The sequence below is a fragment of the Tamandua tetradactyla genome, chromosome 15 (genome assembly GCF_023851605.1).
Source record: "Tamandua tetradactyla isolate mTamTet1 chromosome 15, mTamTet1.pri, whole genome shotgun sequence".
Taxonomy (NCBI): Eukaryota; Metazoa; Chordata; class Mammalia; order Pilosa; family Myrmecophagidae; genus Tamandua; species Tamandua tetradactyla.
Genome location: NC_135341.1, coordinates 31,699,241 through 31,712,036, shown reverse-complemented (window position 1 = coordinate 31,712,036; position 12,796 = coordinate 31,699,241). Strand labels below are relative to the sequence as shown.

The 12,796-nt window shown below is 42.6% G+C and overlaps 1 protein-coding gene across 8 annotated transcripts in view; it reads left to right on the top strand.

Annotated features, from left to right (window-relative positions):
* The window catches only part of CACNA1D (calcium voltage-gated channel subunit alpha1 D), a 413,019-nt gene that overhangs the window by 357,961 nt on the left and 42,262 nt on the right, over positions 1-12,796 (top strand). For 6 of the 8 annotated variants that reach the window (XM_077128982.1, XM_077128981.1, XM_077128988.1 and 3 more), the window contains one exon: positions 5,584-5,667. The exons of the other annotated variants lie outside the window; for them this stretch is intronic. In XM_077128982.1, the coding sequence (XP_076985097.1) occupies positions 5,584-5,667 (84 nt within the window). The remainder of the gene's footprint in view (positions 1-5,583; positions 5,668-12,796) is intronic. 8 annotated transcript variants of the gene reach the window in all.

Sequence of the window (12,796 nt, the reverse complement as noted above, 5' to 3'; positions counted from 1 at the left end):
TCTTGTAGTATCTTTATCTGGTTTTAGTGTTAGGGTGATGTTGGCCTCATAGATGAGTTAGGAAATTTTCCCCCCTCTTCAATTTTTCGCAAGAGATTGAGCTGATTGGTAGTAATTCTGTGTGAAATGATTGGTAGAATTCACCTGTGAAGCCATCTGGTTTGGGCTTTTCATTGCTGGGAGGTTTTCTATGGCTGATTTAATCTCTTTACTTGTAACTGGTCTATTGAAGTTTCCTTTTTCTTGTAGAGAGTCAGTGTAGGTAGTTTGTGTATTTCTAAGAATTTGTCCATTTCATCTAGGTTATCTGATTTGTTGGCATACAGTTGTTCACAATTTCCTCTTATGATCCTTTTTATTTCTGTGTGGTCAGTAGTAATGTTCCCCTTCTCATTTCTGGTCTTATTTATTTGCATCATCTGTGTTTCTTTGTCATTCTAGCTAAGGCTTTGTCAATTCTGTTGATCAAAAACCAGCTTTCGGTTTTTAAAATTTTCTCTATTCTCTTTTTAGTCTCAATTTCTCTTTTTTCTGCTGTAATCTTTATTTTATTCCTTCTGTATGCTTTGGGGTTAATTGTTGTTCTTTCACTAGTTCCTCCAGATTTGCAATTAGGTCTCTGATTTTAGCTCTTTCTTCTTTTTAGTGTAACCTTTTAGCACTGTATATTTCCCTCTCAGCACTGCTTTTGCTGCATCCTGTAAGTTTTGTTAGGTTGTGTTCTAGTTTTCATTTATCTCAGGGTATTTACTGATTTCCTTTGTAATTCCTTCTTCAATCTTAAGAGAATATTATTTAACTTCCAAATCTTTGTGGGTTTTCCACTTTTCTGTCTGCTGTTGATTTCCTGCTTCGTTCCATTATGGTCAGAGAAGATGCTTTGTATGATTTCAGTCTTTCTAAATTTATTGAGACTTGTTTTGTGACCCAACATGTGGTCTGTCCACGAGAATGATCCATGTACCCTTGAGAAGAATGTAGCTCCTGCTGTTTGAGTGTACAGTATCTTGTATATGTCTGTTAGGTCTAGTTCACTTTATCATGCTTTTCAAGCTCTCTGTTTCCTTACTGATCTTCCATCTAGATGTTCTATCTTTTGAGGAGAGTGGTAGATTGAAGTTTCCAACTATTATTGTAGAGATGTCTGTTTCTCCTATCAGTTTTGCCACTATTTACCTCATGTATTTTTTGGCATTGTGGCTAGACACATAAATATTTATGATTATTATTTCTTCTTGATGAATTGCCCCTTTTATTATTAACAGATAGTGTTCTTCTTTGTCTTTTGACTTAAATTCTATTTTGTCTGATATTAGTATAGCTACCCCTGCTCTTTTTCCGTTAATAATTGCATGGATATCTTTTTCCACCCTTTATCTTTCAAATTGTTTGTGTCTTTGGGTCTAAGATGAATCTCCTGTAAAGAACATATATAGTTTTATCATGCTTTTTTATCCATTCTGCCAACCTGTGTCTTTTTTTCTTTTTCACATGGGCAGGCACCGGGAATCAAACCCGGGTCTCGTCGCACCGCTCCGTCCCGTGTCTTTTGATTGGGGGGCTTAATCATTAACATTAAGTGATATTACTGTAAAGACAGTAATTCCTTCAGCTGTTTTGTCCTTTTGCATGTAAGAAAGCCATCAGTTACAATTTCTACCAAAATTTGGCAGTATGGATCATCATTTGGGTCAAATATTACCCACACAGTCCCTGGCAGAAGGTGATAATTGATCAGTTGCCCAGGTAAAAGACAGGTAATTTGTACAGCCTTTGTCAGATGTGCAGATAGAGATAATTCAGGTAACAAACAGAGATATTTCAGTAACAAAAAGATAATCAGGCTACTTTTCTTGCTTCCTATTTCTGACCAGTCCATAAACGTTGTTCTCCTTCCATGTGCCAAGCGTGTGCCAACTCTGGGGATCCAGGAATAGTCAGGGCACAGGCACTGCCTTCCAGGAGCCCACAATCTGAACAAGATAGGAATCAGTGATCAGAATGGTGTTCTTACAGATAATGGAGCTTCCTAAAGCCCATATTAGTCTGATTTATGATTTAAATTTCTGGAGTCAGAAATATTTCTGAGTAATAGATGTCAATGTATGTGACTCATTTGGTCTTTTCATGCAGGCATGGATGGACAAAAAATCATACAGATTTGACTGCTGATTCTACTTGAGGGTCTTGGCCTCTGAATTCAGTGATAGGAGAACCTTCATCATAGGATAAGAGAGAGGTCATGGAGACAGGAGATGCTAGGAGCCCATATCTTATCTTCTGGTTACCCAAACACTGTGTGACTTTGTAGAAAAAGCATAGGGGAACTGAATCATGCTCACTTGACAATGATTATATTAAATAGAAGGCTATAAACAAGGAAACTGTGTGTGGGAAGAAAGGCTAGACTGGCATTTTCTGCCTCCCCTGGACCCCTTGCAGAGCCACCTGGTCATAGCCTGTTATTTCGGCCATCTGCACCAATTCTAGCCTACTGTTGATTATATTAGGGGTGTCAGCCTTTGGTCCATGAACCTTCTTGGATTTAGCCACAATTTTTTGAGTGTAAAAAGTTTTCTAAAGAGAGTTTAAAAGATTGCCAAGGTTTCTGTGACCTTAAAGAGGTATTAAGTCTCTGTTATAGCAATTTAAAATGATTTGTGCACCACAGTGAGTCATAATTGTCTTAGTAGAGAATAGTTGTGAAAGACTCAGAGTTGGGAAAATTTATAATTCTTGAGGGAGAAGGGATCTGTTTAGGAATAAAGTCCCAAAGTAGATGAGAAAAGCTGGCATCCAGTGCACAAGTGGTGGTGAGTTTGTCCTCTGATAGGATCATGTACCATAGCAGAAGAGAAGGCAGAACACTTGGTCTCTTACCACTCTATTAGTACTCTGGAGGTCTAGCTGCTACTGATGACCAGGCATTTGAGTGAGGCATAAATTCCCTTTCTAGAGGAGGGGGAGAGAATCACCACACTCTCTTCTACTTTGAGTTTTCATCAAATCCATGAAGAAAAGGGCAAGCTCTGCCCCTTGAAGTATAGTCTGTGATATGGCTGCCAGTGAGCAAACTGGCTACTCATCCACGATAACATAAATAATATGAAAGAGGGCCCAGCATGCTTATAACTGAGGTACAGGAGTTGCAACAGTAAGTATATGTTAGATTCAGGTGACTTTTGTTTATAAGACTTTCTTGATGAAGGAAGCAGTTTGTTCATGAAGGAAGCAGTTTGTTTATGTCCTGGTATAAGCTCTTTATCTCATCTCTGACCAGTATTTGAATAGCTGTAGCCTAAATATCAAAGACAATCCATATTTCCTCAATTTTCCCAGCCAAGAGTCAGGAATCATGAGAAGAAAATTTAGAAGATGTGAAATGTGGTGCTTTTTAAATAGGTCTTCCCATTAGACTTTTATACACAGATCATCAAAATTGGTGAAGGCTGTTAGATGTCTTTCCTTTTGCTTAGCTGTTAGATGGCTGAGATAGGGATCTAGAAAGTAGCAGCCAGCATGGGCGAAATATGAGAGAGGCACTGTGACTGTAAGAGAGAAGGAAAGAGGTTACAAGTGGGTCAGAAAACACAGTAGTTAGATAAGAAAATCTTACGTTATTTAAGATGACATTTTTAAAAAGGAAACACCAATCAGAATGTTATACCCCCCCCCATAAATGTACCCAGCGTGATTAACAGTAACTAGAATAAATGTTCCTGCTTCAGTTATTAGAAAAACCAGCATATCCACGTTTTCTATGTGTCACAGAAGGTTGGGGCTCTGCAGTGACTTCCTCTGGACCTGCATTCGCTCACAGGTTATGGGCTCTGACACTTCAAAGAACCTTCTGTGCTAGTTTTCTTCAAACAGCACTAAATGCACCTAGGTTGTAAGCGTGCTGGGCCCCTTTTTTATATAATTCTGACCTGAATTTTTGTTTCTGAAACATATTCTGGCTTTTTGAAAAGGAGCAGTTGGTTTATAGACAGAGTAGTTGACCTTGAGGGTCCTTCCCTTGCAACCAAAAGCCTCCTGGCTCTGTTTTCAGTACTGCTCTTCAATAACCTTTGATCAAGGGCTTCCCGAAGATGTCAGGAGACAACAGGCACTAATTTAGCACCTACTGTGCTGAGCCCAGAAGATGTAAAACATATGACATATATGTCGTGTATATGGATTTATAAATCAGTCTTAGGGATGCTGTATATTCAGATTTGATATAAAATATGAGGGCCAGAATAAATAAAAGCCAGGTAAAACCAAGTGACCAGTAAGGTACCTGCTGGTAGAAGAAACAGACATCCCACTGTGTCAAGTGATAACAGGGTTCGAGGCCCTGGGCTGGATATTGGGTTGGGGTCATAGTGGGACAGAATAAACAGCACAGTCCTCATTTTTAGAGGGTTTTCAGCCTGGTAGACTTGCCACAAAGACACAAAAGTCAGTGGCTGATACGTGAGACAGAGTCAAGATGATGGAGGTGGGAAATCAGGAGAGTCTGAGAAGGTTCCATCAAGGAGCTGACATTTGGTCTGGACTTAAAGGAGGGATAAAATTTGAACAGATAGAGTTAGGGTGGTGAGTGCAGCAGTATCAGGAAGTGGGGAAGAACCTGGTGGTGTTTTTAAGACATAAAAAGGAGTCCTGTATGGCTGGTGGGAGAAGAGAGCAAGAGTCAAAGTAAAAGAAGGAGACTGTTGGTGATTTAGCACTTCTCCCAAGGATAGCAAGGAGCCCTTGGACCTACTTGTAATTTAGGGCTTCTCCCAGGGAAGTAGGGAACCCTTGAACAGCCTTTTCATCCTTCAGTTCTCTTTTCTCCTATAAAGCCTGCCCTGCCTTCCCTGCTCCCATCTCCATAGCCCAGAATGAGTTCCTCTGCCCCACTCTGTACCTGAGACATGGATGCATCCCTGCACCTGTGTTCCTGTGAGCTGTTACCTGTATGTCTATGTCCCTGTTAGACCGAGAGCTCTTGGAAGTCCCTTGGTCATCCTGTCACACTTTGGAATGCTTGTTGAACAGGTAATGGAGGAGACAAGTTGCTGGTTTGTTTTAAGGGTGACATATTGATTCATTTGTAAAGTGAGAGCATATGAAATGCCTTTCACAGGGCTCTTTAAGTGGGAAAAAGATAAGTGAGGTGAGTGGGAGTCCTTGAAAAGAGTGGGAGAGCCTTACTCTTGTGAGGACTTGGGGTCATTCCCTCTGGGTACCCAGACAGGATTGCCAAAATGTCTCCATCTGTCCTGCACACGTTCCATTTGGTTTGGTGCTGTTCAGGACCATGGGTCTGTGGTGTGTGTGTGTGTGTGTGTGTGTGTGTGTGTGTGTGTGTGTGTGTGCGCGCGTGCGTGTGCATGTGGGCGAGTGCCCTCTCTCACTTATGTGGGTACACAGCCACCCCACGCCCTCTGTGTCCCTTTCCACCAGTGGACAGTATTGTTGCCTCCCCTTTGGCTTTCCTACCCCACCTGGTTGCCATGGGTGCTGCAGGGACTTGGATGCGTCCCCATATGGTCCGTATGATGTTTCACTCATACGTACTCATAAACGTCTGCCCCTGCCTGCTCTGTTCAGGGGTATTTTAGTGACGCCTGGAACACGTTTGACTCACTCATCGTAATCGGCAGCATTATAGACGTGGCCCTCAGCGAAGCTGACGTGAGTATACACCTGGCCGTGGCGCCCTCTGCATCTGTGTCCTCTTTTCCTCTCTCTGTCTGTGCACATTCTGCTCCCTGCCCTGCAGTGTCATCACCTGGACAAGTCACAGATCTCAATTTCACTGAATTTAAAACTAGGAACTTCCTAAGGAAAGCTGTGGAAAAGAGGCAAATGTTCAAAGGTAGATGTTCTTATTGAGAAAATTAGGTGGAGTCATCCTAAGGCCTTTTTAGATGCAGATCACCTTTTGGAGAACTGACTTTTTGCAGCATTTACCCAAATCACCAATAGGCAAGACTAGATAGGGTGTCTCTAATTGTTTTTATTTGTGTGTCAGGAGTAATACCCATACTGGCATATCTATAAAATATTTGTTTTAGGGCATATTTTTCAGGTAGCCGGGTAGCATAATGCTAGAATGCTCCCCGTTTGTAACACTGTCCTTTTCTTCTTTTTTTCTGTTGCACTTCCTCTCCTCTGTGTCTTCTGAATGCTTGCCCTAACAGCACTATTTCACTGATGCATGGAATACTTTTGATGCCTTAATTGTTGTTGGTAGCGTCGTTGATATTGCTATAACTGAAGTGAATGTAAGTAGCAAACTTTGTGTCCTATAATGTAACTGTTTTCGTTAAGTCTAACATAGAAGAGACTAGAACCCTTTCCTACAAATCTCTATACAATTTAGAAATTCAGACAAAGGGTTTTTTTGAAAGACTAAGAATAATTTGTGGTGTCTCCTCCCTCGCCCATCCCTCAAAAGAGAGTAAGGAAAAGAAAATAGGATTGAAATTTGCATTTTGGAACTAAATATTTTTTTACAAAAGGTCTTATTAAAGTCTTAAGAGCTAGCTAGGAATTAATTGTGTGAATATGCGGACATTATCAGTCACTGGCTGTGTGACCTTGGCTGGTCACCTGACTGCTTTGTGCCTCAGTTTTTCCAGCTGTAAGATGGAGTTCATAGTAGGTGCCCATTGTGCTCACAGTAGTGCTGTGAAGACACAGGAAAAAACCTCACAGCTGTGCTGTGAGCATGTGGTGGCTGCTACTGGGTGCCTCACCTGCATCCTGTGTCTTCTCTGAATCCATCCAGTGACACTGGTAAAAACCGTATATTCTAGCTCCCCAAAGTGTAATGCAGATTAGAAGGCTGCCCCGAACATCTGCCTGCTAGGTGCCAGATAAAGGAGGGCCTGGTGTGATATTCCTTTGTTATATCCAATTGAACTATTTGATAAGAGAAAGGTATAGTAGTAGCATGGAAGGTGGACAGACCCTCCTCAAGAAGCACCCTTTTAAAATTAAGAAGCTGAAGAAAGAAGCTCATCACCTCCCACCTGGCTCCTCTCGAGTCTGATATATGCCTAGACCAGAAGGGCCTGTGGCAGACAGAATGGCCCTATAAACAGGATCTGTCAGCAGTTCATCAGTACATCTTAATGGTGTCCAGTGTGTGTGTGTGCCCAGTCTGTGTAAATCCCTTCCCAGGGAGGAGCAGTGCATGGGGAGGGACTGTGTGCAGTGTTGGCTTTCTGCTCCTCTTTGCCAGTCCACCCCTCCTCCTCCCATGCCTGGGAGGGACCACCATGCTTTACCTGACTGACAAGTGCAGGACTGTAAGGTCCATCCTGGTGCCCAGTCATTCAGCATCAAATACAAGAACGTTGAAATCCCTTTATGCCACCAGTTTGGGGGGCAAGCTGATTCTGGATTGTAGAATAGTGGGACCACCACTAGCCCTGACAAACTTGAGGCCTGGCAGCTACAGTTCAAAGCAAACTTGTTTTACCTGGGCCTCAGTTTTCTCATGTATCAAGTAGGGTGAGCAATACTGGCCCTCCCTTCTTTCTAGATATGTTGTAATGATAAAATGGTATGGATATTTTCAAAATACCTGCTAATAAGCTCACTGTTAGGGCAATACAAGGATAAGATTGCAAATGTAGGTTTTTCTTGTTATAATAAGTGGAATGGACTATAAGACATTACCATGTCTGTGAGGGTGTGATTTAAGCCTTATCCTATCCTAATTTATGCCACAACAAGATACTAAAATGTTATTTTACTAAACCATCACACATACATCCCCCAGCCTCCATAAGATCAGACTTATGTAAATTTCACTTTATGTGAAGTATTTCATAAGTCAACTATAAAATTGTTGTGTTTCATAGCGTATATATTATGCTGACTATAAAATAATCTGATGCTGATGGGAGAACAGCAGGACCCTAATTGGCCACCATAGGCTCTTTTCCAAGTGTTTATGGCCAGACATCTGCCTGTTTAATCATCTTGCAGTGTAAAGTGCTTGCAATCTACATCAAAGTGTACTTCTATGAAAATTCTGGAATGGCCCTTATGTAAGTCAGAGACGGTGTATAATGAAAGTGGAAGAAAAATAGACTATAATTTCAGCAGGTCTCCCGGAGGGCTTGGTGCTTACTGTGTTGTGCCAGTGGTAGGTGTAAATGCTTAGTTTCTGGGTACCAGGATGTGGCCAAGGGCTTGTCCACCAAAAGGACAGCCCAGCTCTCTAATGCCTAATGTACCTGCTCGCTGTCACATGTGGCACTGGTATGCTCAGGGACAGCGCTGCCCATCTTCCCGATTGCCTCACGGTGTGCTGGGGGTTGGCCCTGCTCCTCCTGCTGTAAGAGATGCCCACTGCGCCTGTTCCCTCTGGCCCAGCCTTGCTCGTTAGCGTTTCAGTGTTGTCCTCTTTCACCCTTCCTCAGTGTGGCAGGTCTATAAAAGCACATGCTAAATTTTCACATTAGCAACTGACATTGTGTATCTATCTGAAATAGACTTTCATTGAGCCTATTCCTGTCCCTTAATTAGACTTTCAAAATCATACTGTTTTTTCAGTTAGCAACCTTTCCCCTGGTCGGATGTAGTTAGAGACTGAACTCCTCAGCCAGCAGCAATGTCAGCTTTCCATTCCAGACCAGTAGAATACCATCTTAGGGGATCTCAGGTTTTCTGTGCTGAATCCTTTCCAAACAATGGGTCTCAGCACGGAGGGAATGCTTAAGATCACATTCTCATTTATTCAGTCTTTCAAACATGCATTTATATGGCATCTAATTGACTCTGGGTTTTTCATCTTTGGGGAGGTACAAAGATGAAAAAAAAGACTAAGTATCTTTAACCTCTGAAGGTATAAATACAGAAAAGTAAACCTGTTGATTCCTGAACCCCCTGTCCACATATGTGCATGGTTTTCCACGGGAGCAGTATCCACTGCATGCCTTGGTAGCTTTGCCTCCTGGGCTCCCGAGTCAGCTAACTATGAACACCCTCAGTCCATTGTTGGCTGTTTTTAGCTGCCGTAAATTGTTATTATTTGCATTATTTAATCTGCTGTGCTCTCTGCCCAAACCTCTGTTGATCTTTCTTTTCTGTTGCCTAATTGATTTTCATATTGGTTTTATTTTTAGAAAATTGTAGCGGCAAGTATATAAAAACATATATACGGTGAAGTCATTGTTAAAGCAAAACCACTTCTAAAGACTGCATACTTGTTTTTGGCTCACCCACTCTCGGTTTTCACTGAGTTTCACAGGATGTGCTAAGGACTGGTCATGGTCATCTAAATTGTTTCCCATTCCATACTTTGTTTTCTTCAGCCTTGGGCCTGAGCCAGGAGATGTTGGTCAGTCACACTTGTCTCTATGACTTGCCAACATAGTCTCCAAGAATGCATTATCTGGCCTGGAAATGAGGAAGAAAGCTTGTGTTTGTATTCTTTACAAAAACACTTTGGATGGCCCTTTCCACTGTCCTGCTTGCATGCTCACCCAGCTCTCTCCATCCTGCAGTCCCCTCTGGTCCACCCGTTCCCCTCCCCCTCCAGTTCATGGTTTGATAGCTCTCGAGGACTTTTCTTCATCACATGTGGTCATGACGTGAACAGGTTGCTAAAATGTCAGATGACGACTGGCAGGCTCACTTTATATGTTCTCTTTTAGTTGCCTGCTTATTCCTTAATGATAAAATGACCCGGCAACAAACTCTTCCTAATGTTGGAAACGTCTATCTCTGACATTTAGACTTTTCTTATTATCATTATAGCCTAGGAGGCAAAATACTTATTTAGAAGCCATGTCTGCTTTGTTATTACTAATTGAAGAATTATAAAAAACTCTGTAGAGGGCCCACTCCCAGGAACCCAAAAATTGTCCCTAACTTGTCAAATACCCATTTTGGACCAGGCAGCCAGCAGATTCATTCCGCCTTAGATTAAATGAAACTTTAGTCTGAATGGTCAGATTGTGCAGGCCCTGCCATTCCTTATGACAGGAGCCAGGTCATCAAGGCACTGATCTGTGGGTCCAGGCCCAGCAAGCCCCAGAGGCCCTCCCTCCCAGAGGTGCTACATGCCAGGTCAGTGGGAAGCTCTGGTAGTGTCATCCCACCAAAGACTGGCTTCTCCAGGATGCCTCAGGGGAACTGACCTAACTCTTTTTGGGTGTTTTTCAGTTCCCATCTGAATTGAAAACAGCATCTACTCAGCAATTCCAGGCAAAGATGGAATTTATTGTAGAAAGTGCAATAATCCTTTTGACTTGCCTTGGAAAATTCAGGGCTGCTTTGGCTTCCATAGTTGCAGGGGTTGACTCAGAGTCTGGATCTAAAGAGTCTGCTCAGGATCCCCATCGGATAGGACTAAAGGGAACATCAGGAGAACCCCAGCTATCTGAGGAACCTTCTAGACCCTGCTATGATATAGCCAAGTCCTCCTGAAGCCAAGAAGCCATCTCCCTGTAGGGGTTCCTAACTGAAGAACATGGCATCTCAGTGTTGGAAAGAGCTACTAAAATCATCTAGTCCAAGCTCTCAGATGACATGGGAATTCTCTCTTTTGAAAATTGATCACCCAGAACTTAATAGCTGTCTGTAGTAAAGCTACCTGGGGAATGAACCCTAACCTAATCTCAAGTTCTCTAGGGATGTCCTGTGCTTGGATATGGTCTGCCGTTGAACCCAGCAAAGTTTCAGCTCACTGATGCTCCACTTCCACCTTTTCCCACTTCTCTTTGTTTCCAAGCTACCTCTATCCATTGAAGAAAGAAGGGGATAGAGTCTAACATATTTAGAGGATGGCAAAGCACCATCAGAATACTGAACTTTCAATGACCCCAAAAGAATCCACTTCTTAACCAAAACAGCCTGAGTGGGCTTGTCTAGGGACCCCATGCTGTGCGGCCATACCAGACCTAAACTGGCATGGGCAACCAGCTGAAGACTTAGTCCAGCTTTACTGACCTAGGACAGCAGTTCTCAGCTCTAATCTCACATTAGAATCACCTGGGAACTTTTTCCGTTCCCAATGTCCTGGTATATCCCAGATCAATTAGATAAGAAACTTTGAGGTGGAATCTAGGCATCAGGTTTGGTTCAAGATTCCCTGGGCAGTTTCAGTGGCAGCCCAGGTGGAAAGCCAGTGGCTTGAACTTTCCACTTGGCCGGCATTTGTAGTGTGGAGTAAAGTCATCCTTAGGGTCCTTCCAGTTTGTAAGATATTTTGGCAACGTGCACTGTCTCCCAATACTGCCAACTCCACCCTCCCCTCCCCTGAAGCAATCCTCCCTCTCTGATGTGGCACGTGGTAGTGGGGGTAGGTATTGCTGGCCATGCTGGGGTGCATGCAGGTTGGTGTGCTATTTGCTTTTTCTTTCCCTTCTTGCATGTTATGGTACCTCATGAATGCTGTTTCCTCCTTTTCTTTTTCTTTTTTGAAAACATACCCATTGTTTGAAGTTCATTGCCCATGATTTGTCATATTTCAAAGATATCAGTTGAAAAAGAGTTCTACACTTCAAAAGTCAGTTTGGCTGTCAGCTTTCACATACTATAAGGAAGGAGCTTGTGGGTGGACTGTCAGGCTTGGGGCAGAAGGAACTTGAGCCAAATTGTGACCAAAAAAAGTACCCAGCCAAAAGCTTTCCTTATTCTCTGTGCTGGCCTGACACAAGTATAGACATTTCAAAAGTATAACTGTGAAATGTTCTGTCTTATGCACACTCTCTGGCCCTTTGAGCATAGGCAGGCGGAGGTATGCATAAACATGTTTCTCTTTCTCTCAATCACATGCACACCTTCACACTCTTGTTGTATAGGCAAGAGTGAAACCTCCCTATGCATAGTCCTTCGGGAAATAGTGCTGGAGACAAGAACTTTGGGAAATTAGTTCCTTCATTTGTTAAAACTCAAGCTAAAAATCATCATCTGTCCCTTTAAGGAGAGGTTCTTTGTTTTGAGGTAAGATAGTAGAAGAGGGAAATAGTAGTGACCCAGGGCTTTTACAGAGGTATTGTGGAGCATCCCAGCTGAAGTCTGTTAGTTTTACATTCCTGGTCACTTTGCTGAATTTCAATTGTTCTATGGTTTTCCCAAACCTCTTAGTTTCTGTGAGTTCATAGAATGTTATATTCAGTCTGAAGAGGCAGTCTTTGAAGTGAATGAGACTTTAGAACTGAGCTCTTATTGTCCCTGTAATTCCTAGAACAGGATAACCCATCAGCTCTGCATATAGTCCATGCATGCACACATCCTTAGGAGCCCTGGAGTACAATCAGCAGTTCTGGGCCATTAACCAGAAAGAGCCTTATTACTCTTTGTCAGTTGCCAAATATTCCAGATACTTTGGTGATGGTGACACCACCGAAGGGAAAGGAGGACATCATTTTCCTGACTCCTTATTCATCCCTTGCTGTTTAATTTAAAGATTCCTCCTAGTATTTTGTTAGAGTTTGCTTACAAACTCTTTGCATACTCTTTAACATTTATTGAACATTCAGTAAGTGTCAAATATCGTGCTGGGCCCTAAGTGGAATAAGGCAAGACCCCCGCCCTCACAGTCTGAGGGGAGAGGCAGGTTTATGTGAGCTGATGAATGCTGCAATAGAGGTATGTACCATAATCACAGATTCCACATCCTGAACCCAAGTGGCAGGAGCCCAGTCAGACCTCAGATGAGGCAAAACTGCTGAAGCCCAGGCCAAGATGGTCCCAAGCTGTTTCTTCTGGAGAGTTATACAGACCTGAGCTTTCTTTTCTTTGAATGCATTCTGGCCTGTAGATTGGACAATGAAGTCTTCTGTAGAGAACCCAGCAT